The sequence below is a fragment of the Sciurus carolinensis genome, chromosome 3 (genome assembly GCF_902686445.1).
Source record: "Sciurus carolinensis chromosome 3, mSciCar1.2, whole genome shotgun sequence".
Classification (NCBI taxonomy): Eukaryota; Metazoa; Chordata; class Mammalia; order Rodentia; family Sciuridae; genus Sciurus; species Sciurus carolinensis.
The window spans coordinates 42326198-42354184 of record NC_062215.1 but is presented as its reverse complement, the minus strand read 5'-3'; the positions used below and the strand labels follow the sequence as shown (position 1 = coordinate 42354184).

General features: G+C 50.5%; 2 protein-coding genes across 4 annotated transcripts; one reads left to right on the top strand and one right to left on the bottom strand.

Moving 5' to 3' along the window:
• Nucleotides 1-22: 22 nt before the first annotated feature.
• Nucleotides 23-27632, bottom strand: Grap (GRB2 related adaptor protein). 3 transcript variants are annotated; one of them, XM_047547161.1, is made up of 5 exons: nucleotides 27461-27632; nucleotides 19441-19538; nucleotides 14080-14202; nucleotides 2549-2717; nucleotides 23-350 (listed from the first exon to the last, which is right to left on the bottom strand). In XM_047547161.1, exons 1-5 carry the CDS (start codon nucleotides 27536-27538, stop codon nucleotides 165-167), a joined length of 654 nt encoding a protein of 217 aa, XP_047403117.1. In that variant the 5' UTR covers nucleotides 27539-27632; the 3' UTR covers nucleotides 23-164. The 3 variants fall into 3 exon arrangements, with proteins under 3 accessions (XP_047403117.1, XP_047403118.1, XP_047403119.1); XM_047547162.1 differs by having other exon boundaries at nucleotides 23-326; XM_047547163.1 differs by lacking the exon at nucleotides 14080-14202.
• LOC124981009 (mitochondrial import receptor subunit TOM22 homolog) lies at nucleotides 9544-10498 on the top strand. Its single transcript, XM_047547164.1, has one exon. It carries the CDS (start codon nucleotides 9549-9551, stop codon nucleotides 9975-9977), a length of 429 nt encoding a protein of 142 aa, XP_047403120.1. The 5' UTR covers nucleotides 9544-9548; the 3' UTR covers nucleotides 9978-10498.
• Nucleotides 27633-27987: the final 355 nt, after the last annotated feature.

Below are 27987 nucleotides of genomic sequence, written 5' to 3'. Positions count from 1 at the left end.
GCACAAGGCAGTAAGGAGCCCAAGTTCAGTGCTTCAGTGCAAGGCTTCCCGCTGAGCCCTGTGGACCTGGAGGCAGGGTGTCCACTTCCTCTCTCTGGACCTCAGTTCCTGTAAAAAGGCCTCTTGACTGAAGGGGCTGCTGGCTCTGCCTGCAACTTGCAAGGTCACAGATGCACCGGCTGGACGTAGCTCCGCGGGAAGAAGCCAACACGCCCACCGTACTGACCCCTCCACCAGTGGGGGTCTGGGCGCTCCAGGACCTCAATGATGTCACCGCGACGGAAGCTGAGCTGTGAAGGGTCCTGGGCTGAGAAGTCAAACTGGGCCTGGGCAAAGCAGGCCCGGGGTGACTGTGAGGGGAAGAAGTGGTTAGTAGGGTGTTTTGGAAGCTCTGAGACCAGCTGTCCTGATGGAGGCTCTCCCCAGCAGGGTCCCACAGAAGTGAGTGGGCTCTGCAGATTGGGGCAGCATCCCAGTTGACTACATCCAGATCTTGTCCAGATCTTGACTGAGGCCAGGTGGGTGACCACCCCACCCCATGGGCCTTGCACTGGTTCAGACCCCTATATGGCCTGCCTGCTTCACAGACCCTGCATCAACATAGACTAACCCAACTTTCTTGTGATCATAGTGCTGGTGGGGCGGGCACCTAAGTTCTGGTCCTTAGGGTGGAGAGGGTCCTTGCCTCTCTTCTGGTCTCATTTCTGTCTCTACAACAGACATGAAATTTTTATTCCAGCAAGGCATGGTGGTACACACCTGTAATCCCAGCGGCTTGGGAGGCGGAGGCAGGAGGATCATGAGTTCAAAGCCAGCCTCAGCAACTTAGCAAGGCCCTAAGCAACTCAGCAAGACCCTCTCTCTAATAAAATATAAAAAGGGGTTGGGGATGTGGCTCAGTGGTTAAGTGCTGGTTCAAATCCCAGTATAAAAAAAAAAGAATTTTTTATTCCAGGCATGAAACCACAGATAGGGCCTTATAAACTGTAAAGTGATGCCCAGCTGAAAGAGTGTTTATTACTACTGCCCTTGGTCAGACTCTGAGGAATGATCGCCCATTTGAGTTTTCTATCTGTGCCCCAAATATAACCTTGGGCACACGCCTGTCCTCTGTGGGCCTCATTTCCTCTCCTGTGCAAGGCAGCCAGACAGGAGCTCTTTATAACACATCTTTTTGGTGCCATGACTATGGCATCCAGCACCCTGGATCTGCCTGTCCACCAGGATCTCATATCAGCCTACAGAATCTCATTCGGGATGGGTGATATAATCAGCAGAAACTCTAATTAGCGGTTCTCTGCCCAGGAAGGAGGAGGTGTCCTGGGTACCGGGGGACTAAGCCAGCCTCTGCACTCACCCCACTGGATGGGTAACCTCAGGGTCCAAGCCAGAGCAAGATTGTGGGTGCTCAGGAACCTTAGTTGGTCCTTCACCTCCATCCTGGCTCCCAGGGCAGAGCTGATCCAAGCAGTGAGCAGGAGGGATATCTGGGAGGCAAGAGCCCCAGCTAGAGAGGAGTCCCCAGACTGGGATCTCATTGTTGGGTCAGTTCTCAGTGTCAGGCAGAAAAGCCCCACAGAGGATGCACTGATGGGGATCTCCTGAGGCACCATTTGGTTCTTTTGGCATATCAAACCCCAGGATTCACCCTATTGGGCAGAGGGGAGATTGAGGGCTGAATTGGGCTCAGATCATGTGACAAGGTCTTCAAGGGGACTAGGAACTGCAGGACTGTAACTTCTCTGCAGAGCTGGGTCGGCTCCCTCCCCATGCCCTGCCTGTGATTATGCTCCCCATAACCTCTGCAAAGTCCAAGATCCAATGTCCTGATGTCTTGACCTCATGCCCCAGGTTTTGCCAACATCCCTGTTTCTAAGGAATACAGCATGTCAGGGCTAATAACCCCGTTGGCTGGTGTCGTCATCCTAATGAGAGCGACAGCTGGTCCCTGGGGCTCCTTGATGAAAGGGCTGGCTGGCAAATTGCTGTTATTGTGAAGACAAGGTGAAATGGACCCACACACACACCCTGTGCCCGGCCAGGTCCTCGCCCACATATGCTCACACTGTCCTACACCTTGTCCAAGGCCAGCTCCTCCTTGGGGAGCAGAAACCAGGACTGACTATATGGCTTTCAGAGAGTCACATCACTCTCAGCCTCAGTTTCCTCATTTGTATAATGGAACTGACGGGGTGTTGGCACTCGGTAGGCTCTGCCAGTATCCATACATTCATTCACTCAACAAACATTTATTGAGCACCAACTGTGAGCTGCACACCATTCTAGAGCTGACAACAAGCCAGCTGCTGTTTGCCCCATGGAATTTACCTGGTGTCCCTTGTCTTTCCCCTTTACCCATATTTGCTTGCTTCAGCTGACACTATAATGTCCCTTTGGAACCTGGGCTGCCCCCTCCTCCTGCATCAGTTGCTGGGGCGGGAAGGGAGGCCAGGCCTGTGTGCGGCACAGTGTGGGCATCTTCCCTGATGCAGATGGCAGGAGAAGCAGAGGCTCCCCCCACTCCCTCCCTCCACCTCCTGCCCCCTACCTTGAGAAGGGGCTCCTCATCCCGCAGGAAGATCTGCCGCCTCTTGGCAATAGTGGTCGTTCGGTAGAAGTCAACCAGCTCGTTTAGGGAGTTGAACTTCTCTTCCCACAAGAAGTACTTCCCCGAGGCCTCCCGCAGCACCTTGAAGTGCTGCACCTGGTCCCCATAGCTAGGAGAGAGGGCCACAGCTGTTTCAGATCCTGACTGCCCCCACCACCCCTCAGCACCACCCAGAACCAGGCCTTTCTCAAGGAGAGACCTCGAGCCGGGGAGATACAGATGGGGAAGCGCTCACTGACCTGGCTCCAAATAAGAGCCAACCAGTTCCCTCTGCCAGTGGAACATGGGGTTAGAGTTGTGGGCTCTGGACCAAGTCACTTTTTTGCTATGAGTCCTTAAGCAAGTTCTTAGCTTCTCTGAACCTCAGTTTCCTCATAATGATAACTTTGCTTAGGGTAAGTGAACAGAAAATGCTATGGTTTATTGGCAATATTAAATGGCTACCTCTGAGTGAATCATGAAGAGATAATATCTTTCACATCTCTTCAATATCCCCCACAGTTTTGACATTCTCCTCCCTCCCTTACCCTTTCCAAATCCCTGCAGTTCCTTGAGGAATGAATCCTAAGATCATCCTGAGTCAGACCAAAGCCTACTAATATGAGAGGATCTCAGATATACTAGGTGATTTTATCCACCTCCCTCTCCCAAGAACCTTCTGTGGCTCCTCATTTCCCTCAGGATAAAATCTTAACATCCTCAGACTCAAGAGCTGGCTCTAGTTACATATCTAGCCTCATTTCCTTCATATCTTTTATGATGCAACCAATGGGCTTCTTTCTCATCTCCCAGTCTTCATGCCCACTACCAAGTCCCTTCCAGCCCTGCTGGGAAGATACCCTGTCCTCCAAACTGGTCAGAAGTGCAGAGCCCATCTGGCAGTGACAGGGCAGAGGGACCTGCCCCATGCCTCCTACATTTGGCACATCTGACATTGGGATAGGCCATGCTGGGCTGGGACTGAGGATGGTGCTGGCATGGATCTGGACAGTAGGAAGGTACAGCTACTGTGATTCCCTTCCCCTGACGCAGGGGCAGAACTGGGCCTGCCTTACTGCTCAGGAAGAGGAGATCAAGCCCTTTGAACAATGGGGAAACCAAGGCCCCAAGTGCAGTCACAACCTACCTAGAGCTAAGAGCAAGGATGGCCAGGGTTGGGGCCACATCTGAGCTCATACTTGCTCCAACATGCTTCCTAATTGATTAGTATCATAGAATAATAACAATCATTATTCCAATTATGATATTAATAATGTCCTAGATATAAGAATTCCCAGTCCAATTCTGCTCTGCCATGTTGCTACATGGGCTGTGTTCCCCAGAGGCCGGCCCTCCCTCCCTGGTTCTCGCTACCAGGTCAAACATTAACTGCCCCTTCCTGGCTTGACAGCTGCCTCTGGACCTTGGTATCCTCTCCTTCCAAACTTAGAGCACAGCCATACATCTGGCAGGCGAGGGGAGGTAGCCTGGGACCAGGGCAATACAGGTGCCACTTCCATGGCTGTCCTGGGCCTATGTGGCCTGGCTGGGCCCTGGAGGGAGAACCCAGAACAGCCTTGCCTATCCAGGAGGAAGGACCGAGGGCTGGTGTGCTGTGCAGGCGGCTGGTGGGGTTGAGAGCTGGGGCGGGAGGCTAGGACAAGGCCACATGGGGATGCACAGGATAGCCATTGTGAGGGAGTGGACCCCTCTGCCTCCTGAGCCATAGGCTGTGGCTTGTTTTGTTCCCATTTGGGGCTAAAATGAGACCCAACTCTCAGTACAGAGATTTGATGGTTAAAACAAAACAAAATGCCTCCGGGGTTCTAAATTACAATTTTGGTAAATGATTTGATACATTGCATTTATAAGCTGGGATTCTCTCCTTCAGGCCTACAGTCTTCCTGAACCTGAGCGTGGTGTCCCTCAGCTACCCAGACCTGTGCTCATTTAACCCTACGCTCTGTTCAGTCCCTGTACGTGTCAGCCCTGGGGCCAGTGTGCTGCTTTGTTATAGGTTTAAGAGTAAAGATTTGAGATAAAAATGTAGGTCTGAGGGTATAGCTTAGTGGTGGAGCACTTGTCTCCTCATGTACGAGGCCCTGGGTTCAATCCCAGCACCATGGGGAGAAAGATAAGATAAAGATTCCCCTAAGGTAACCAAGGGTTCCCACAACCTGGCCAGATTAAAGGGCCCAGACCCTGGGGAGGACCGTCTCAGCTTCTTAACACACCTCTAAGCCTTTGCACATACAGTTCCCTCTGGCTGGAAGGAATTCTTGAACTCCTATTCTCGTTTCAAGGCCCTGGTAAAATGGCCTTTCCTCCAAGAGTCACCTCAGAACCCCTCATGAGTCAGGAGTTTCCTCAGATCCCTAAGCCCTCCTGCAGCCTTTTTGTAACCCACTGCTCACAATGACTTGCATACTAGACTCTGAAAGGGCAGGGAGGCAGAGTAGGCCCTGGGGTCCCATCTAGCTGGGACTCTGGGAATGAAGCATCCCCACCCAAGCTTAATTCCTAAGGAAAGCTCTTCTTTTTTTTTTGGTAATGGGAATTGAGCTCAGGAGCAATTTAACACTGAGCTACATCCCAGCCTTTTTTATTTTTTAAGACAGGGTCTCACTAAATTGCTCAGGCTGGCCTCAAACTCTGGATCCTCCAGCCTCAGCCTCCCAAGTTGCTGGGATAACAGGCGTGTGTCACCGCACCTAGCAGAACACACTGTTCTTAAAACCCGCTTCTGGAGGTTCTGAACTAGGGTTCCAGATGCCAGGCATCATGACCCAGAAGCCGGTGCCCTAGAAGCAGGTCCAACTGCCTATGATGTGCCCAGCATTCAGGGCAGCTCCCCTCTAAAGGAGCCAGTTCTCCCTGTGTGAGCATAGGCTCTGGAGCAGGTGGAGCAATGGTCTCCAAACCTGAGGCAAAGCTTCTTTAGTGCGCCCATTGAGCATTGTTCCTGGTGACTAAGCGGCTCGTGTTGTCGGGTGTGGGATGTGTGTGTCCATGTGCCCAGGATGCTGAGGAAGGCAGGCAGGGGACAGGGGCTCCACCCTGTCTGGCCTGCTGTAACCTCCCAGAGGCTATGTGCTTCCCAAAGGCAGCCTGTGAGCCCAGTGCTCTCCTCAACATGCTGCTCAAATGAGCTTGGGGTTTTCCTGGACTTTGGCTGGGGTACATGGGGAGGAATGTCACTGTAAGGCTTGTCAGGAAATAGGGAACTGATGGATCTGTCTGGAGTGCCTGGTTCAGAGGTAAGAGGCCTTGAGGAGGAGCCTGGGGTATGTGAGGCCCTGCTCCTCTGGGTAAGGAAATGAAAGGGGAAAGGTAGGTTTGAATGAGATTTCAAACCAAGTGACCACAACCTGGAGCACTTGAGTTTGAAGGTCATCTGCAGGGCCTGGAGAATTAGCCAGAACAAAGCATATTCTGATCATGTAGGAAGGTCAGGGAGTAGAGAACAGGAGATGAAATAAGGGGAAAAAACAAAGAAACCCAGGAATTGTAGAATTTTCCAACCTCAGAAATTCTCAAATCTGGAGAACATGCCAGCCCCTAGCCTGTGCATGGCACACGATAGGTTCTCAGCAAATGGCAGGTCTTGCCCTTTTCTCCACCTGGTCCACACTTACTATTTACAGTGGAGGAGAGGGAGGCCCAGAGGGCAGAGCAGCTGGCCCACAGCCACACAGGCAGCCCTGCTGGCAGTACTGCGTCTTGAGGAGGTGGTGTGGTCCCTGTCTGAGGCCAAGGGAGGGCTGCCTCCACCTCTCTGCCCCCAAACTCAGCAACTGAGAGTTCTCTCTCCCAGTCTGACCTGTCTCCTCATACCTTGCACCAGAAATAATGCCTCATCCCTTTCCTCTGCCTGGTCTTGGCCTTAGTCATACACACTTCAAGGCCAGGATGAAGCATAGAAGCATCTGAGAACCTCTTGGACCAGCAGCTGTTCTCTGGGGAACCCCGCCCCAGACCCAGAGGTACTTCAGAGCCTAGGAGGAAGTGAATCTGGGTGCAGGTGACCTTGGCCCTGGTGGACTGTCTGGAGGGCGGATGGTCCTGTGTGTCCAGCCCTGGACAGCTGGAGCGGGAAGGGAGGCTGCAGGAGCCTGAGCTGGGTCTGGGGTGAATGTGAAGAGGAAGTAGCTGCAGCCAGTCCCCTGCAGCGGCCAGTGCTGGGCTCTGTGAGCCTCCACTGAGTCTGGGTGTGTGCTTCTGGCATGTGTGTCTGTGCCTGACTCCGGCTCCGTGGGAGTCACTGCATGTGTGAGTCCCTTGCAGAGCAGTCATGGGTATGTTTGTGCCTGCCTGTGACCCCAACACCCACTGACCCAAAGGGACAAGGGGCTTGGGCTGAATCCCCGACTGTCAGAAAAATCCCAAGGACCAAATCAGGTCTAATGCTGGCAGCAACTAGTCCTGCCCAGCGGGTTTTTCTGGCCTGGTGGCAGCAGCAGAAGCAAAGATGACTGTGGCAGCCCAAGGTGGGAAAACAAGCCTGAGTGGGTGGGGGCAGGAGTCCAGGATGCCCCTATTACCAACCATGGCTGTGGGCCCAACTGGGAATAGTTCTGGGTGCTAACTGCCCATTGGAGAAATTTCATCAGGCATGGTTGCTCTGGTCTCAGTTTGTCCATCTGTGAAAAGGGGCTGCAACAGACAGGAAAGAGAATCAAGCTGACCTTGGGAGGAAGTAGGGCACAGCTAGCTAGTAGGGACAGACCCTGTCTGGGTGTTTAGATGGGAAAGTGGGTTGAAAGGCAGACAGGTCTGTCAGGGCACAGAAGGTCAGTGGGCACCAGTTCGGCCATTCTTTGCTGTGTGACCTTGGACAAATTATTGCATCTTTCCGAGCGTCCTTTCCTTACCTAGAAACTGGGCTCCCAGGAATAAAGCGCATTTCCTTCCTTCCTCCCTATCTGTGCCTGCAACCAGTCCCTCCCTGCCTAAATGGCACCCCACCCCTGCCCTGCTTTCTTTCCTCCATGGCCTCTATCATCATCCAAGACCTTTTATAATTCACTAATCAGTTATTGACTGTCACCTCAGCAGAACACAAGTGCCTAGAGCTCATGAAGCTTTATCCTATTTCGTAGGGGGCTGAATTGCTAGCACCTAGGACTAGGACAGGGCCTGGCACACACCTGTCGCTCGGTGACTGGATGGGCAGGGCAAACGCACCTGTGTTGTGTTGATGTGTTGACTCCAGTGCACTACTGACCCAAAAGGAAGCAAAACACCTCACTTGGGGACACTGTCATTTAAGACAGAAGAGTCTCTGGGGCTGGGACAGAAGTGTGGGACAGAAGTTATCCTGCTCAGACATTGCATGACAGCCTTGGCCCCCAGCCCACTGGCCAGTTCACATGTGCTCCTTGAAGGTAGAGGGGGTCAGCCCTTTGTAAACTCATAAAGGGCAGCTAGCTACGGCCACTTTTGCTCTGTGAGGCGGCATGAGGCTCATAAACCCCTGAGAGTTTTATGGGGCTTGGCATGAGTGTGCAGGAGATGCCACGCGTAGTGGGGTCAGAGTTCCTAAGTATCAAGCCAGCAAGGGCAGAGGACTCTTCACAGTCCAATCTGCCAGGCAATCTGCCAGACTTTCCTGGATGGCCATTAGGTTACTGGACTTCACAGTGTCTGGGGTCACTATCTCCATGTCAAAGATGAGGACGTTATAGCCAGAGCCTGCCTGAGGTCACACAGCAGGTCCAGGGAAAAGTCAGGATGGGGCCTGGGCTTCCTGGTTCCTCAGACCACTGTCTCTTCTCTGATAGCCCTGGATTCATGGGCAGAGGATGGGGAACAGCCTTCTAGGCCAGAAGAGGATCCCAAACCCTTCCCCAGCACATTGTATGGCCCTTGGGGGTTTTAAGTGGCATTTATTGAACACTTATTATATACTAGTCATCATACTAATCTCTTTATATAGATGTCCATTTTGTAGACAAGGAAACAGGCTCAGAGGATAACTTGCCCAGCATTATAAACAGGTATTGGAGCTAAGACTCTTGCTCAAAATCCCACACTCTTAACTACTTGTCCCATCTAAATCTCAGTTGCCTACACTGACCCCCTGCCTGGCAGCCCTCCAAAGAACACAAAAGACCTCATCACAGAAGAGGTACTGAACCCGGAGTGGGACCCAGGAAACCTGGGCCTAGCTTGGGAGGAACTGAGGGTCGATATCGCCACCTGGTGGTGTTGTGCACAAACTTCCATCATTGCTTCTGGGAAGTTCCTGCAGGTTCCGACCTTGGGGCACCTGGTCAGGGTGCCCTGGGGGAGAAGCTGGCAGCCTGTGCCAGGATTTCTCTGAGTTACGCTCTCAGCTCTCTTCCCAGGACACATTGGTCTGGTTCCCCTACTCAAGAATCGCTCCCTGGCACTGCCTATCTCCTCTTCAGGCCGACTTGCTGTCCAAACACACCATTCACTGCTTCGTTTCTGGGCCTTTGCACATGCCGTTCCCTCTACCTGGCGTATCCTCCCCCCTCCTTGTGCACCCAACTCCTACTCATGCTTCAGAACCCAGCTCAGACATCACCTCCTCCCGATGCCTTCTTGCGGAATATGTCTACTGCCATTAAATTTCCTGTATTCATCTGTCACGGAAACCCTCTGGGCGAGAGTGTGTCTATTTCCCATCACACTCAAATCGGACTCACCTCCCATCCTGCCCTGTCGTTCACACACAAACGATGCTAAATAAAAGCGTGTGAACTGTTATCCCAGCTGCTCGGGAGGTTGAGGCAGGAGGTCCATGAGTTGAAAGCCATCCTCAGCAACTTAGGGAGGCCCTAAGCAACTCAGCGAGACCCTGTCTCTAAATAAAATATTTTAGAAAGGGCGGGGGTTCAATGCCCACTTAAAAAAAAAAAAGAAAGAAAGAAAAAGAAGGGAAAGGAAAAGAAAAGAAAAAAAGAAAAGAAAAGAAAAGAGGGTGTCCCCTATAACCATGGCTGCTGCCGCCGCTGCCGCCGGCGCTGGGGAACCTCTGTCCCCTGATGAATTGCTCCCGAAAGGCGACGCGGAGAAAACCGAGGAAGAGCTGGAAGAGGACGACGACAAGGAGCTAGATGAGACCCTGTCGGAGAGACTCTGGGGTCTGACGGAGATGTTCCCGGAGAGGGTCCGGTCCGCGGCCGGAGCCACTTTTGATCTTTCCCTCTTTGTGGCTCAAAAAATGTACAGGTTTTCCAGGGCAGCCTTGTGGATTGGGACCACTTCTTTTATGATACTGGTTCTTCCTGTTGTCTTTGACACTGAGAAGTTACAAATGGAGCAACAGCAGCAACTGCAGCAGCGGCAGATACTTCTAGGGCCTAACACAGGGCTGTCAGGAGGAATGCCAGGGGCTCTGCCTTCACTTCCTGGAAAGATCTAGGTTGTTACTGCTATATTTGAGCTGTCTTGATGGGAGAAATTTGAAATTCAGTTGTGTTTGAACTGCTATCTGGGTTTTTTTTTTTTTTTCAACTGTGGCATATTGATCCAAACCTGGTAGAAAGAATTCTCCCCTCATTGTCTCATGGAGAGACTCCCAACTTTTAACTGTGCCCTCCACGCTGTCCTCAATGTTTCTTCTGTCCTCACTCTGACACCCAAGTGCAGCTATGCAGACGGTTATTCCAGCTCTGGCCACCTTACCCCCTTCTAGTAGATTGCTCCTAATTGGAAGATCTCCTCACTGTCCTATTGTGGGGTAGAAACTAATGCCCCATAATAGGAGGGAAAGATCCCTGACCATTAATGACTTTTTTTTTTTTTTTAAGAATGGAGATATTGGGGAGGGACATGCACATATTATGAAACTGACAAAGTACACTGCACTTGTCTGGTAAAGCACCAGGAAGCCCCATGAATACTGGAGAGAAGGGAAGCTGGTTGCAGCTTCACCCACAAAATGGGGACAACGAGCAGAGGCTCGTTTCCTCTGCACATTTTGGCTATTAGACCTGTGTGTAGTAAAAAGTCAGTGCTCACTTTTTGTATTTAAATATTAAAAATTATTCCAATTCAAAGTGTCATCCATGTGCCTGTAATAAGTACCTAAAAGTTACTTGGACCATTTTAGAAGGCCAAAGACATAATAGTGCTTCACATTTCCATCCCCACTGATAATTTCAAGGCCCAAGTTAAATTTTTGAAAAAGAAAATTCACTGTTCACCAAGAAACTCTTAATGACACCTTTGCACTGAATTCAAGTAATCAATTTCTGATCCACCATCCTAAGGAAAGGGCCAGGTCAGTGTTTTTGTAGTCTACAGACATTTCACAATTATAAACTTGTAGGAAGTACTGATTTCTAGTGTTGGGGATAAGAACTTTTTTGTGCTTTTTTTTTTTAAGTGATGGGAGATGAGAAACTGATGAAGTCAGTTGCAGTCCCATATTTGAACCTTGCAGTTTTCCTATTTAACATAAGAAATTTTTTAGCATAAAACACTCTTGAGTCTTTGGTGTGAATCCTTTTATCAAAATAATACTGTGCAGTTTTGGAGATAGTATTATTCCTGTTTTTGCAAAGGCGGAAACAGTCATGGAAAAGTTAAGTAATATACACAAGGCCTCATAATAAGTGCTGGGTTTGGATTCAAATACAGCCTCCTGACTACTGAACCCTGCTATGCACTCTAGATAGAGGCAGCCTAGGTCCTTGGCTCAGACGCATATTTCACTTCACTAGGGCAAAGCACTCACCAGTCAGTCAGGTACAAGCTGTGCTTTGTACATTGGTTCTTCAAATTGCAATCCTAACTTCAAACTGAAAAATGCTTCAGTGGTACATTTCTGAAACAAATCCCACTAAGTGAACATTTCGTCTGGATTTTCCAGGTGAAGCTTGATCAAACTATTAGATGATGGTAATAAATTCCTTTTTTTTTTTAAAAAAAAAAAAGAAAAAGAAAAGAAAAGAAAAGAAAAGAAAAGAAAAGAAAAGAAAAGAAAAGAAAAGAAAAAAGAAAAGAGAAAAGAGAAAAGAGGCAGGCGTGAGGAGCGAATTCCCCAGGCTGAGGTGTTCTGGTCTGACCCTGCGCTTATGTTGGCTGGGGCTGCATTTACAGAGAGACGCCACAAGAGGGCAGCACGAGCCCTAATGGCCAATGCCTCCAGCTTCCCTCAGGCGCCAGGCTCAGTTTGAGTCCCCTGTGCCCCTATTTTGCTGGGTGACCTTGGGATTTGGGGTTGGTTCCAGCAGTCACTTGAAGCCTGACTAGCCCGCCTGGCGGGCGCCATACCCTGGAGATGACCAGGCCCCTGGACAGCCACCACTTGGAAAACTGCCACTTCCTGCCTTTGCGGAAGCAGCAACTCCCGGGGTCTGCAGGGAGCCTGGCGGGAGTAGGGACAAGGCTGCGGAGGTGGAGAACCTACAGGGCCTCCAGACGCCCACAGTCATCCTGGCAAGCCGGCAGGCCAAGAACTTACTCACGGGACTCCCCCTTCTGTCCCAGCCATGCACATGCTGGTAGCACCCCTGTTTTTAAGATGGGGAAACAGGTTCAGAGAGGGCAATCCAGTCAGTCCCTCGGAATAATCAACCTGTTCCCAGGGGAAAGGGAAAATGGGTGAGCTAATGGCTGGTTAGGAGGTTTCAGGCGGGGATCTGAATAAGCGCTGGGGAGTTTTGACCTCTCATGACATCAGATCTCCGCACTAGAGCAGACCTCCTGACCAGTGGCCCTACCCCTGGGTGCCTCAGGTGAGGAGATGGCTACTTGGGAGGGCTCCCCACAGACGTGCTGATCACACAGTGAGGAGCTACTAGAGTGCTATCCTCTGGTCCATTAATATTTAGGTGGCATCTTTCACCCCAATACTGGCTCTGATAATAGCAATAAGAACTGGCATAGCAAGTGCCCCTCAGTGCCAGGCTCTGTGCCCAGTGTCCACAGAAGCCCTGAGAGCTTGTGCTGCTGGTGGGTCCCACTGCACGCCACCTCCCAGACCTGGCCAATTCATCCCCTCAAGTCCTAGATGCCATCACCTCCTGCCTGGTTCCTCACTGGCCTCCCTGCTGCCATCCTCACATTAACCAGAAGCATCTGCTGCTGATCAGACCTCTCCTCTGCTTAAGACTCTCCATGGCTTCCTATGGCTCTGAGAAAAATTCAACCTCATCAGCCGTCTGCCACCGGGCCTGCTTGTCTCTTTGACTAACCCACAGTTCCCTCTCCCTTGCTGGCTCTGCTCCAGCCCCATGGCCTCCCCACTGCATGCCCACCTCAGAGCCTTTGCATTTGTTGTTCTTCTGTCTGGAAGCCTCTCCTCCCAGGTCCGCGTTCCTGGGCATTGGGCAGCCTCCATCTCCATGTTCAGCTCTTTGCTCAAATGCCACCTCCTCAGAGCCCTTCCCTGACCACCACTGGTTCATTCTGCATTTTTTTGTTGTTGTTGTTCTCTGTCTCCCTCGCTAAGACTTATATCCTTAAGGACAATAGCTTTGTCTTCTTCCGTGCTGTTTCTCCAGCTCCTGGAGTAGTTTGGCACAGGGCTCTGAGCTCAGTAACTAGTCTTCTGGGCCCTGGGAGTAGGAAGGACAGAGACCAGCCAGGAGACTGACCCCACACCTCCTCATCTATTCCAGGACACACCATACCAGGACAGAACAGTCACCCTGTCACTGTGCCAGACAATCCCTATCATGCCTACCCTGCTGCAATGCCATTATTCCAAATAGGGTAAAATATTTTTCTCCCCTACTTAAGCAAGTGGAACCCTCTGCATTAACCATATTGACTCATTTAGTTTTCTTTTTCTTTTTCTTTTTTTTTTTGGTGGGGGCATTTTCAATACTGGGGATTGAAGCAAGGAGTACTCTACTGCTGAACTACATTCCTGGATCTTTTTAAAAAATTATTATTTTATTTTGAGACAGGGTCTCCTATGTTGCCCAGGTTGACCTTGAACTTGCCAGCCTCCTGCCTCAGCCTCCCAGCCTCATTCATTCTTGTAATAACCTATTTTACATGTAAGGAAACAGGTTCAGAGAGATTAAGCAACTTGCACAAAGTTGCATAGCCATCAAGTGTACCAGAATGAGAACCCAGGCAGTCAGCCTAGGCTCAGGGGTCATCCTCTCAACATCACCATATTGTGGGATCCTGTCCAGAGCACACTCCGGACACCTGCCCTGGGCACCTCGACGCTCTGCCATACTCCATCTCTCACCACCTCACCCAGTGACACCATCCCCCAAAGAAGCTTTCATGGCTCCTTACTTGGAGTAACACCTGGAACTCTAGACCTGGCATTCAAGGTTTCGCACAGTTGGCCTGAATCTGGTCTCTTGGCACCCACTGCTCTGAGCTGCACCCTGGGGTGCCCAGGCAGCCACCTGCTTCTGGGCCTCCATTACGGTCACTCCTACAGAGACGCCGTCCCCACACTCTGATGCTGCAGCCCACCCGAGGCTCGGAGGCTCAACTTGGGCACTCCCTGTCTCCCTGCCCCTCCAGAGCACACCCCAAAGGTCCAAGCTCACTTCACAGAGATGGAGAATTCCCCAGGGGAGCTCTCACTCTCCCGGATCAGGAAGGCTCCCAGATGGTTCCGCTGCATCAGAATCTCTTCTGCCAGCTGCCTGGAAATCCTGCCCGAGTACCACCTGTGGAGAAAGGGGCCAGTGAAGGCAGTGGGGAGGCCGGCCCCCCCCACATACTGCATGATGTCGAGGTGCTCAATGTCGCCCATCCTCACAACAATCCTGAGATGTGGGAGGCAGGGCTGTTCCCATTTCACAGATGGGGAAACTGAAGCGCAGAGAAACCAAGCCAGGTGAGGCAGGCAGGAGCTAGGACACAGCCCCAGTGCTTTGGCATCTGAACCTACCCAACCTTTCCTACCATGCCAAGTAAAGAAAAATCAGACTCTCATGAGCCACAAGAACCAAACTCAGCCTAACTTCTGTTTTAGATAATAGATGATTTAAGTGGGGGAAAAGTCCTCTACTACACTGCTCTGCCCCCCATTCCTAGAGATCTTTTGGGGGGGGTACTGGGGATGGATCCAGGGGTACTCTACCACTGAGCTATATTCCCGGGCCTATTTATTTATTTAAGCCTCAGACAGGTTCTCACTAAGTTGCCCAGGCTGGCCTTGTACTTGCGATCCTTCTGCTTCAGTCTTCTGAGTCTCCGGGATTACAGGCGTGTGCCGCCCTGTCCAGTGATGACAGATTCAAGTAAACAAACCAAAAATCAGGGCTGGAGGTGTAGCTCAGTTGTAGAGCACTTGCCTAGAATGTGCACGGTCCTGGGTCCACAGCCAGCACTGCAAATTAATGTATAAATACTGATGACAAAAATAAGAGTGGCTTTGATCTGGTGAGGAAAGCGCTTTATCTCTATACCCATTTCACAGAGCCATGGACTCAGGTCACCTGGACTTTTTCACAGGTTCAAGTTTCTTTCCCTGCTGACTAAATAGAACTGAATATAGAGAAGTCACCTCGTAAATGCTTAGTCTCTTGCAAGATCCCCAGGGAAACGAGAATCCAACTTCTCTTCCAGTTCCCCCTGAAGATGGCTCCAGGCAGCCCTGGTGCCCCCCTTTATTTATTATTATTATTATTATTATTACTATTATTGGTACTGGGGATTGAACCCAGAGGTGCTTTACCACTGAGCCATATCCCCAGCCCATTTTATTTTATTTTTTATTTTTATTATTTATTTATTTATTTATTTTTGCGGTGCTGGGGATTGAACCCAGGGCCTTGTGCTTGAGAGGCAGGCACTCTACCAACTGAGCCATATCCCTAGCCCCCATTTTATTTTTATTCTGAGATAGTTCTCGCTAAGTTGCTTAGGGCCTCACTAACTTGCTGAGACTGACCTCGAACTTAAAATCCTCCTGCCTCAGTCTTCTGAATTACTGGAATTATAGGCATGCACCACTCACACAGCCTCCCCGGGCCTCTTTGGGCCTCACCCACTGGTATAGACTGACAGCTTGCATCTCCACCTTTCACACACTAAAATCCATTCCTCAATGAAATGGAATTTAGAAGTGGAGCCATTGGGAGCTGAGGAGGAGTCCACAAGAGTGGGATTAGTGCCTGCCTGATTTGAATATGTCCCCCAAAAGTTCAAGTGTTAGAAACAGCCTCCAACACAGCAGTGCTGAGAGTTGGGACAACTGGGAGGTGACTGGGTCATGAAGGCTCTGTCCTCCTTATTAGATTAATCCACTCATGGATTAGCGGGTTAATGGATTATCAAGGAAGTGACTTGGTTATAAAAGTGAACACTTTCTAGCTCACTTGCTCTGTGATGCCCTCTGCCTTGTTTACAAGCCCCTCACCAAATGCCAAGTGAATGCTAGCACCATGCTCTTGGACTTTACAACGTCCATAAGCTAAATAAACCTCTGCTCTTCATAAATTACCCAGAGTCAGGTATTCTGTTAAAGCAACCAAAAAAACAGTCTAAGGGGGAAAAATAAAGACCCCAGAAAACTCATTTATCCCTTCACAACATAAGGACATGGCTACAAGATGGCCATCTATGAACCAGGAAATGGCCCTCCCCAGACACTGAACTTGCCACCACCTTGATCTTAGACTTCCCAGCCTCCAGAACAGTAAGCAATAAACATCTGTTGTTCATACGCCGCCCAATCTATGGTATTCCGTATAGCCACCCAATCAGACACCCAGCACTGCGAGGCTAGATGGTCCCCACTGGCCTCTCAGCTCCTGGATCTTAGCCCAGCCTTAGTTCTGACCCCTTTGTTGTTCACATGGGGAAACTGAGGTCCAGAACAACTGTAGGTCTCATGGTAGGACCATGATGGGCCAGGGCAGGGTCCAGAGCCTCTGTCCCTCGTGTTTCTCTTCCCTCCTTCCCTGAGGACTTCCTGAGCCATGCTGCACTTGGCATGGGTGGCAGGCAATGCAAGGTGGGACCTTTCCTGCTGTCTTCAGATGTTGAGGCCTCAAAGCTGAGAGCAGAGGGTGGAGGGCTACAGGGGCACTCTCTGTCCCGTCTGTGCCCCTGCTCTTGCCTCCTTGATGAGGCTGCTGGGCACAAGCCCCAGGCTCTTGTCTGGCAGGAGCATAGTAGGCCTGCCATATGCAGGGCAGGCTAAGGCCCTGGGAACATTCTCAAGTGATGACGGTTTCACACGTGGGGTGGACCCATAGCTCCCTGCTCCTGGGGACGGATGACTCATAGGTGCATGTTCTGTGCATCTCCCTGACTCCAAAACTGGGTGGGATTCCAGCTGCCCAGCAGCAAGACATTAACAACACGTCCTATGGGTTCCTTCCTGACCCTTCCACATCCCTGCTCCTCGAATGGTTTCTCAGGTGCCACTTGTGGAGGAGCCCACACCTCCAGACGTGAGGTTCTAGGTCACTGCTGTCCCCCGACTGGTGGGAAACCTGGAGGCTGGAGTCGGCCTGCCAGCTCCAGCCTGGGCAAGTCCTAGAGGACAGGGAGATGGAGAACCTGGGGTCTGGGTGGCCAGGGAGGGGACCTGCCATTGCTCCTCCTCCAGCAGTGCCTGGATGGGAGTTTCCCCAGGGGCCAGGTGTCTCTGAAGAACCCTCAAAACCCCAAATGAGACGTCAGTGTGTAGGCGGCTGCCGCCCTCGGAGGGTGCTACAACCGCAGAGTCTAGGAGGCCACACACCCTGCCAGCCCTGCCCCCACTGTGGTAGCTTGAAGGATGGAGCCCAAGAGAAAGAAAGCGCTTTCCAGGGCCCCAGAGCCCAGCTCCTCTCTCCAGGCTAACATCGCACCATTTCAACCAGTTGGTGTTGTCTCCCTTTTCGCTGATGTGAAAACTGAGGCTCAGAGAGATACCCCTCCCAGACACTGCACAACGAAGTTCACATCTTGAACTTCCCCCAGTCCTATAGGTGCTCTTACAAACTTTCCCGTCACTCCTCCTGGCCCACCCAACTCTGGGCCCATACTGCCCATCTGTAGTTCTACTGTGTGACCATGACGAATCGCTCAACCTCTCTGTGCCTCTGTCTCCTGGCCTGTAAGACCATTTTGATAGTACTCACCACCTAGAGGCCTGGGAGGACAAATGCTGCCTGCAGGTGTTTGCTGCCACTACTGTGATGAAGTAGTTCATGCCCCTCCTCCCACACATCCTTCAGTCGGACCTCTAATGTTCAGGCCCAGTGGACCATGGTCTTCCTCAGGGAAGCCCTCCCTGCCCCCATTGGCCACTCAGCCAGGTCAGATGCCTCCCTGCCCCATGTGGTCAACTCTGGGAGCACTGAGTCTGCATCATAGTCAGTCTCCTGGTCAGTCGGGCGCTGGGGGAAAGGGGTTAACGTTGGGTACTCAGGGAACAAGAGGACCTGGCAGAGGCACGAGTCCTTCCAGGCCCCTCTTCCCCACCAAGGCCGTTATGGCTGACTCAGGTACAGAGCTAGAACTCCCCACATCTGTTTTGGGACTAAGCAGGTGCTCAGGTTAGCCAGGCTGGGCTTGCCTTGGCTTCAGGGGCCTGACACATCCCTGCTCTGCCCCAGGCACAAGTCACCCTAGCTAATCCCAGGGGCATCCGAGTCTGGAACCCTCTGTGGCTCCCCACTGCCCTGCCAGACCCTTGCCTCCACCGCTGGCCGTCCCAGGAGGGACCTCAGCAGCACAGCCTTTCTTGTCTTTTCTCCCTCACCGAAGCAAGTGGAACCCTCTGCTCAGGGCTTCTCTGCAGCATGAGGCCCTCAGCCTCCCGACCTTTGCCAGGCCGTTGCCTCCACCTGAAGTCTTGCCCTGACAACCAGCCCACAGCGATCGCCCGCCCCCGTCCCTGCACCCGTCTGGATGTTTTTGGCTTATCGATGCCCTGGCCCTGACTCACAGCCCTGGGTTGGGTTCTCGCCACCTCCCTCTCTCTCCTCAGGCACCACCTTCCCTCTCCCTTGACTGGAGGCTACAGCTTCTGCGGGGGAGGCTGGGAATGCCTCAGCTGGGGCGGAGTGACTGGGGACCTGGGTGGGATGGGGCTGTGCCCAGCACAGGAAGCGGAGGTGGTGGCAGCTTTGGAAAAATAACTCAAAAGAAGACGAAGAGGAAATACCCCTGGGGCCCCACCCTAGCCCTGCCCTCCGTCTCCTTCCACCCCCAGCTACACATCAGAGCTCCCAAACTGTCCCTCCAGTCTTGTCACCTGTCTCCACATCTGACTGAGTTCTTCCTTCCTTTAACACCTCCGTGACTCTCCGCCACCCAGCCTGGCATTTAAGGGCCTCCTGCCTGTGCCACACACCATGGATTCTCCTTCATTGCTCTTCCTGGGCGCAGCCTGACCTTTTCCCCAGGGATGGGTGTAAAAGGCGTTTTCTTTTCCTATGTAACCAACTCCTTCCCATCCTTCGCAACCCCGCTCATGGCCACCTCTCCTGAGAAGCGTCACCTGGTTAGTCACCCTCCCATGTAATATTTCCTTCATGCCTTGTATCTCCCGTGGAGCAGCGCTCTTCTGACCTTTATGCCTCCAGTATAGCTCGAAGTGAGCTCTCTGAAGTTAGATGGATGATCGAGTAGTGGCCCAACTGTTACTTAAAACACCTCCACTTGGTTTTTTTTCACAGATTTCTTAATCTGGGTCTGTTCTGGGCTGGGCTCTGCCTCATGTATTCTAAGGGCAGCAATGTTGGATGCCACCTACTGAGAACCTGAGCTGGGACTTCCCAGGGGCCAGCAGGTCCTGGTACCAGGATACCTGGGTCCCAGTCTCAACCCACTCCACCCAGGCCCCAGACTCTGCTCATCCAACGTCCACCTCCCCTGGCAGCACTGTTCAGCCTGAGCCAGGCTGGGCCAGGCCAGCTGCGCAGGGACACACAGCCTCAGGGCCAGGAGTTATGGCTACTCACGGGTGGGGCTTGACACGGATGTAGTTCTTGGGAATGAAACCCTCGGCACCCCGGAGCTCCGCCTTGTACCAGTTCTGGTCGTCTTCCATGTTCAGGATCTGCAAGCAGGCCAGACACTTAGTCATTGAAAAGGAACAGCTGACACCGTCTACTTTCAGGGCTTCAGGTGAGCTTCACCTGGACCAGCTTCTGAGCCCATTCACAGAGGAGGGTAGGGGCCCCTACTCAAGATCACCCAGGTCGGGTTACAAACAGCCTTTTGACAGCTGGGTCCCAGGACAGCCCATCTTCAGAAGCTTTACGGGACAGTTGGGGACCCAGAGGTTTTGGTTTGAGGGTTTGGGGTGGCTGGAGTTAGATCACAAGCTCTGCAACCAGAGCCCCCACAGACGACGAGGTCTTAGGAAGCAGATATAGAGCTCCTCAGATCCTGAGCTGTGCCCCTCAGCACAGGGTCTCACACCATCTGTGCACCATGCCATACACCTTGGGGTGAAGGTTGGAAGTCCCCAGGAAGATCAGGGAGCCCCCACCTGAACTCATAAATAAAACACTCCATGGTTCAAGCTCAAGGGCAATGACTGGGGGGCGGGTAGTCTCTCTGACAAATAAGCAAGGCTCATGCGCTATACGAAGCTGGTTGCCAGCCTGGCCTGCCCAGGTCACATAGGCTCATCTTCAGACCCGTGAAGCCCCCCTCTGCCTCACAGGTGGTCTGAGAGGAACTGAAACCACCAGCGTGGGGGTGGTGAGTTGCTATGGGTGAACAACCAAGGGGCAGAGGGAAGGAGCAGGCCTGGGCCTGGGAGGAAGACCACATAAAACTTGGGGTTGCTTCCTCCATTTTCTGGCACAATTTCCATGGGTCAGTCCAATTCTCAAGCAACCCTCCATGGTTGACATCAGCAAATGCTATTTTATGGACAAGCCCAGAGAGGAAAGTAACTCAGTCAAGGCCACACAGCAGGGGAGAGGCAGAGCCCCATGGTCAGCCTGGGGATTTAGGTTCTGCTGGTCTAGGGGGACCCTGGCCTACCAGTTTTTACCCCTACTCCACCTCCCATTTTTCTCTGGACCCAAGCCAAGGGTACATCTCTCCTGTCATACCTGGAGCAGGATTCAATGTTACCTCAATCCAAGACGGGATACTTGTTAATAGAAAACACTGGGTACATAGTCTCCTCTTTTATTTTAGTATCATTCCTTATTCTTACATTCCCATTATCATAACTCTTACCAATTTACATGAAAATTATTTGTACTCACACTTTGTAGACATTTTTATCTTTTCTGCTTTCATTTTTAGCATTATTCCTACAATGGATACAAAATTATCATCTCCAGTTGACTCCGAATAACCATTCAAACCTTTAATCCCATTCTTAGGTGTTTTTTTGTTTGTTTGTTTGGGGAATGGAGATTGAACCAGAGAGCTCTATCACCGAGCTACATCCCCAACCTTTTTTATTTTTTATTTTGAGACAGGGTCTCCCTAAGTTGTTGAGGTTGACCTTGAACCTGTGTACCTTCTGCTTCAGTTTCTTGAGTATCTGGGATTACAGACATACCTCCACACCCAACTTACTCTTTGGTTTAAATTTAAAAAAAATTACTTCTCAATAACACTTGTACCAGTATCACTCTTTATCACATGGTCTATTATAGAATTATCTCTAGGATATGTGCACTCAGACCCCAATATAAGTCAACTTATTTTCCTTATCACTTTGCAAATTCTGGTCACAGTCAACAATGTACTTCGACTCCTCGTTAGCTGAGAAGGAGTAGGTATTACATCATTCTTATTAATTGAATGATGATTTGGCTCAATCAGATGCAAAACAGAGGCTCTTCAAGCAACCTTACGTAATTGAACTGGGGATATTGGATTTGTTCTACCAATAGTATGATTTCTAATATACTGTAACACATGAGAGTTTCAACAAATACTGATTTTTCCATTTGTTTTCTGCAGTCCTGGGAATTGAACCCAGGGCCTTGTGCATGCTGGGCAAGTGCTCTACCACTGAACTACCCCAGCTCTCAATGCATATCAGAATGAATTTTAAACCTGATCTCTTTCCCTTTATTGGACTACTCCTAGCAGCAACTGGAAAACCAGTTCAATTTGGTCTCTACCCATGACGACCTTGAGCGATCGAAGGACCTACACCAGTATCAGCTCTTCTATATTCAAATTCAGTAGCAGGGACTTTTCTACTAATCCACTTCTAATCATACCCTGAAGGGCAGCCAGGCCATTCCAAGGGTCTCAACTCAGTGAAATTCTGCCAGGAGGAGCTGGGATTCACTCCCTTAGGTTAGGCCTGAGGCCCCAGCTCCCAGGTGGCAGTCCCTGTCTGTCCACCAAGCTAGGGCGAGCCCTTCCTTCCTGAACTTGAGCAAAGCTGGCAGCCCCAGAGACAGACGGAAGCAGGTGGCTGGCTCAGGAAAACTTTCCTGAAAAACAAAACAAAATAAAATGATTTCCCCAACCAAATGAGAAAATTAGGGCCTGTGTACTACCTGCCAGGACCATGGTTTTTAAGATAGACGCCCTAGAGCAAGGGATTGTGGACCATTCCATCTCTATCTGCTTCTGATGCTCTCTGTAGCCATGGCCTCAGTTTCTTCTGTTAAATGGACACATTTATGGCCTACAGTGAATGTGGCAGTTTCTCGGGGGCTAACCACCTGGTGTGGACACTTGAATGTAATATATCTTATGTATATCCCTGTCTTCTGTTATCTTTTCTTATCCTTTCTACTCAGAGGACCCAGGATTGGTCTTATGGTTAGCTCAGTTCTTTCTGCTAACATGGGTCTAGCGAGACCCTTAGAGATGTGGGAATTCCCACAAGGAAGACACTGTCTCCCAGCTAATGAAATATCACTGCCCAAGATGATTCAGGCCTTGACCTGCCTTTCCAGGGCCTCCCGCCCAGGTTACCCTTCTTCTTCACTGTTCTCTGCCTAATGAAGTTACTCAACAGATCTTTACTGAGTACCTATTGTGAGCCTGGCACAGTGCCAAGCCCTGGAGTTGCAGCAGGAACCAGGAGCTTACATTTTAGAGGGCAAAGGCAGACATAAAAAATGAAAGGAACCAGTAAAGAAGATAGTTTAATGTAGGGGTAAGTGCTCTGAACATTGTACACCAGAGTGACACGTGGAAAACATCTGGTAGAGGCAGGGAGATTATCAACAGGGGGCAGCCGTTGTGGTCAAGAAAGGTATCTCTAGGGAGGTGACATGTGGACTGAGTCCTGGGTTATCAGAAGGAAGCAGCAGTGAGAAGATGTGGGGAACAGTGTACAAGGTGGAAGGAATAGCCAGTGCAAAGGCCCTGAGGTGGGACCAGTTCTGGACTGAAAGGAGACCAGTATGTCTGGAGTTGGGAGGGGAGGGCTCAGAATGCCCTGGCCCAGGTGAATGAAAATGGAGGCCTGGACCAGAGGAGAGAGACCAGAGGGTGTTGAGAAATGGTCACACTCAGGGTACGTTTTGCCAGAATTGCCAAGACTCAATGACAGACTGCTGAGGAGCAGGTGCAGGAGCTCAGGGTTGGCTGCCTGTGCCATTAGCCTTCTCCAAGATGTCAAGAAGGCTGGGGCTCCCGAGCCTGGGTCCCAAGAACCAGGCTGTTTATGGAGAGAGGGAAGTAGAGCCACTGGGACTTCTCCCCCAACTAGCAGCAGCGGTATCCTGTCCACCTAGAAATGCCTGACCTTTCAAAGAGGGAAGCCTGTCCCAGGAAGTGACATTCAGGGCCATGTGTCCAGAGTGAGTTCATCTGCCACTGAGGTTTCATCTAAAACCAAGGTTCAGATTGGAGCAACACCACTTCCTTGCAGGGCCCTGGACATGGGACTCTGTTTGCATGGTTGGTTCTGCTGTGGCAGGACCTGGTCCATCAGGGGCGCTCAGGAGGCATCTGTTGGACTGGAGACCAGGAAGGACCCTTGCAGGAGTTGGAAGCCTCTCCCAGAGCCCAGCAGGGGAAGGGCTGGCCACTAGCCACGCACTATGGCCCTGGGCAGGAGAGGAAGCAGGGGTGTAGCACAACAGAGTAGTAACATTAATGTGGTAGAACGGTTATAGAAAGGGGGCAGTGGAGCAGAGAGGCAGGTAAGTACTCTAGTAAAATTTAAAAGGATGCCCAAACAACCAGTAATCAAGATAAATAATATTTTAAGGCAGGATGTTAAAAAATAAAAATGAACACAAAATGTGTGTGGGTGTTAATTAATACTAGTGTATCCATATTAGTTCACTCATTGTAAGAAATGTACCATGAGGCTCATGTAAGATGTTAATAAAGGGGGAAGCTGGATATTGGAACATGCATATGGGAATCCTACTGTGCTGTCTTCTCAGTTTTTCTATAAATATAATTTTAAAAATTAATACGAAAATTCCATCAAAATCTTAGAGGGCTGAGGATGTAGCTCAGTGGTAGAGTACTTGCCTAGCATGTGCAAGGTCCTGGGTTCCAACTCTAGCACCCGGAGGCGGGGGAAATCCACCAGAAAAAAAAAAAAAAAGACTTAAATAAAGACGAAATTTGACCTTGCACTTGCACAGACCTGAGGAAAGAGATCCTCTCCATCTCAGCATGGCCCTGGTCCTGGAGAGAATTCAACTGTCCCTTGGTGTCAGGGAGATCTGATTCCAGGACCCCACCCCTACCCCAACAGGTAACCAGCCATGGATGCTCAAATCTCTTGTATAAAATGGTGTAGTATTTGCATGTAACTAACATACCCTCCTGAATACTTTAAATTGTTTTTGGATTACTTATAATATCAAATAAAATGTAAATAGTTGTTATACTGTACTGTTTAGAGAATGACAAGGAAAGCCTGTACATGTTTGGTATGAAGCAAATTTTTTCCCCAAATATTTTCAATTTGAGATTGGTTGAATCCCCAGATGCAGAACCTGTGGATATGGAGGATTGATTGTACTTGCTTATTACAGAACATCTGGGGAATGCAGAAAGAATAAAGAACAAAATACAAAAGGTTCAGAAGCCACCTCTACAGATGCATACCACTGGGCCTGGTTTATATTTTTAAGGTTCTTTATGTATTTCCCAGATGCCCTTAAAAATTATTGATTCACTTTACCAGTTTGCCATCTTCATGTGAAAGTACACATTTTCCCACAGTCTTAACAACATTGGAAACTCTTTTTAAAATCAAATTTTGCTGGGGTTGGGTTTATAACTCAGTGGTAGAGTGAGCACCTAGCACATGTGAGGCACTGGGTCTGATCCTCAGCACCACACAAAAATAAAGAAATAAAATAAAGGTATTATGTCCTCCTACAACTAAAAATATTTTTTAATTAAATTTTGCCAATTGGACAAATGGAAAAGTTACTTGCCTCATCTTTTGTTAATGAAATTAGGCATTGACTCGCTTGCATTACTCTGGCAATTTTCCTATTCAAATCCTTTGCCTACTTTTCCATTATGCTATTTGTGAGTTTCTTTTGATTTATAAAAGCTCTTTATATATTAAAGACATTAATGGTTTGTCCTAAGTTCGTTGTTGTTGTTGGTGGTGGTGGTGGTACCAGGGATTGAACTCAGGGACACTTAATCACTGAGTCACATCCCCAGGCCTTTTTATATCTTATTTAGGGACACAGTCTCGTCAAGTTGCTCAGAACTTTGCCAAATTGCTGAGGATGTCGAACTTGCGATCCTCCTGCCTCAGCCTCCTGAGTCTTTGGGATTACAGGCATGCACCACCACACCCAGCTGTTGTAAGTTGTTTTTTGTGTTGTCGTTGTTGTTGTTATAAGTTTTTTATTGCCTGAGCTACCTTCATTTCTCGCCTGTCATTGCAACAGGCCCTGACCTGGTGAGGAGGTGCCCACCTCCCCACCTCCCCACCTCAGCCTTACCCGCTCCTTCTCAACACAGTCTTTTTTCCCCAACTCTTCAAACATATTAGTATGGTCTTGCCTCAGAGCCTTTGAGCCAGCTCTTTCCCCAGTGTGTTGCTCTCTTCCCCCGGCTCTTTGCGTGGCCAGTTCTTGTTCATCCTTCAGGTTTCAGCTGAAGCGTCCCCTCTTTTAAGAAACTGCCCTGACCAGCCTCCCTAAAGCAGTCCCTGTCCCTTCTCCAGCCCACTGTCACTCTATATTCCATCTCCCTGTGTATATTCTCAGCACTTAACATGAAGCCTTGCACAGAGTGGGTACTCAGTAGCTCAGTGTTTGTGAAAGAATGAAGGGAAAGACAGCTCCTCCCACTGCCTGTCATTCCTCCCTCACTCCTTGAGCTTACAGTGTTTTCCCCCAGTTACCACCTGCCTCTAAGGATACGAGTCCCCGGCAGAGTCAATGTCCAGTGTCAGCTAACGTTTTCCTCCTGCCTGTCTTTTTTCCCTTTCACATTTCCCCTCTTACTGGGAGCTTTCTGTGTGCCAGGTCCTGCTGCTCCAGCTCAGTCCCTGACCTCCTGGGGCTTACAATCAGAGAAGGGAGATCATGAGCTCATTCCTTCCTTAGCAGCCTCCACTTTTGTTAGACACAAACCCACCGGAATCTGCTAACACTTAGCAAAGGTTAATGGGAAACCTGACTAATCTTGGGGTGGAGGTGGGGGGCACAGGAGTCTGGGAGGGAAGGAAGGATGCCACAGTCTTTTCAGCTTTTGCCTTGGGGGACCCCACTGATCTGTCTGCATCCACCTTCCTGGCTGGGTCGGCCTGCTGCTCCGTTCCTTTTCCTCATCGTCCCACTCCTCCCCAAACCCCAAACCTGAGTCTAGGGACACCACGCTGCTCTCAGATGAATCACAGAAGCCTCTGAACTAGATTTAGATCCTCACAAAGAGTCTCATGTCCTGGCTACCCAATCTGATGTTCAGCCTGCCCCCAGCCCCTGTGGGCCCCATGTACATGAACCCAGAGCCATCAACTCAGGTGGACCCAGGGGCCAGCATCCCAACACAGAGGAGGGGAATTCCTCAAGGGCATGTGGCTCCTCGTGACCCCAACACTAACCTCCCCAGCTCCCAGCCCAGTCTGTGCAGTGCCTCAGGGGCCTGGATGCGGGTGCCAGAGTCAAAGGGACATCGGTTCAAATCTGACCCCACACCACGCACTTCCCTTGACCTCGGTTTCACAAAATGAGGGTGCAAGTCCTCCACACCCCAGTAGTTTAAAAGAGATGTTGGTTACACTGCAGAGTGTGGATACCAGTGGCAAAGAGGGATTTCCCAGTCCCTTCTCATGCTTGAAGCTTGCAGCCAATATCAGGGCCAAGGGCCCAGAGTAGAGAACCATCCAATCTAATATCTACTGCCCCAGGTCCAGGGAAGGGCTGTGACTTCTTAGGATGAGTCAGTGTCAGCACCAGTGCCCAAGTCTTGGCATGAAATCTGGCTTCTGGTTTCTTGTTGTCATATGTGAACTGAGAAGCAAGGACATTCCCAGAGAGAAATTCCACAGACCCATCTATCATGACATCTTGAAGCCTATCAACTCCTTCAAAAGGAGCCCAAAGAGAAATGAATTGAGGATGAATCTATGTTCTCTTTTCTCCATACTTCTAGTAAGTTCCTTCTTGACAGTTAAGTCAGAGCTATTTTAGCTCCACTAGACCTTTCTTTCCTAAAACCTTCTCTAGTGTGTTCACAGCACATGCGCTCTCTTACTCTTCCGCCCCCGCTCGTCTCCTCTCTCTAGCTGATTCTCTTGTTCTCTCAACAATTCTTTCAAATTTCTTCTCCCTGGAGAACTAGGGGTTGAACCAACCCCTGACAGCCACTCTATACACTCAGCCCCCAAAGGGTGAATTGCTAATTGTCTCCCCATTTCTTAGATGGGGAAAACTGAAGCTTCAAGGGAAGAGGTAGCTTGTCCAGAATCACACAGTCAATAACTGGAGAAGCCAAACCTGTCTTCCAGAGACCAGACTGCTTGGGGCTGTCCTGGGGCCCCAGTGCTTAAGCCCACCCCCACCTCATGCAGGGCCAGCTCAGCCTGGCTCCGGCCCACCATACCTTGAGTGTGTCCCCCTTGTTGAAGGCCAGCTCATCGCTCTCCGTGGCCTGGAAACTGTACAGGGCCACAGACTCCATCCCGCTGTCCACAAGCTCTAGCAGCTGGACTTAGAGCAGGGCCAGCAGCTTCCTGCTTCCTCTGCAGTTAAAGGACCGTCTTCCTTTGTTTTGAGTGTGTGTTTGTTCTTTTGAAGCTGAGACCGAAACTGCCCTTGATGGGGGAGAAACAGGAAGCAGAGACATGTCACAGAGCAGGGAGGATGTATGAGCCACCTAATCACTGCCTCTAACCCCAGTGGCCAGGTGCAGCCCTAGAGGAATCCCCCTGCAGTCTGAAAATGGTGTACCCCTGTACCCATGTCGCACATGATAAAGCAGGATAAATCCCACAAAGCCATCCTGCTGGCTCAGGCATTGTGTCTTATGGCCTCCCATTTCTAAACCCTTATGCCTCTCGTGTTTCTCCAGCACCTGCTACGTTAAAGCCAAGCTCCTTGCCTGGCATTCAAGGCCCTTTCAAGCCCCTG

What these genes read in the sequence shown, in the direction of transcription:
- Grap (XM_047547161.1), bottom strand. Translation starts at nt 27,538, where the DNA reads ATGGAGTCTGTGGCCCTGTACAGTTTCCAGGCCACGGAGAGCGATGAG. An exon ending in ATCCGTGTCAAGCCCCACCC is followed by an intron (nt 14,203 to 19,440) that starts GTGAGTAGCCAT and finishes CTTTCTCCACAG; the next exon opens with GTGGTACTCGGGCAGGATTT. An exon ending in GAATTCTCCATCTCTGTGAA is followed by an intron (nt 2,718 to 14,079) that starts GTGAGCTTGGAC and finishes CCTCTCTCCTAG; the next exon opens with CTATGGGGACCAGGTGCAGC.
- LOC124981009 (XM_047547164.1), top strand. Translation starts at nt 9,549, where the DNA reads ATGGCTGCTGCCGCCGCTGCCGCCGGCGCTGGGGAACCTCTGTCCCCT.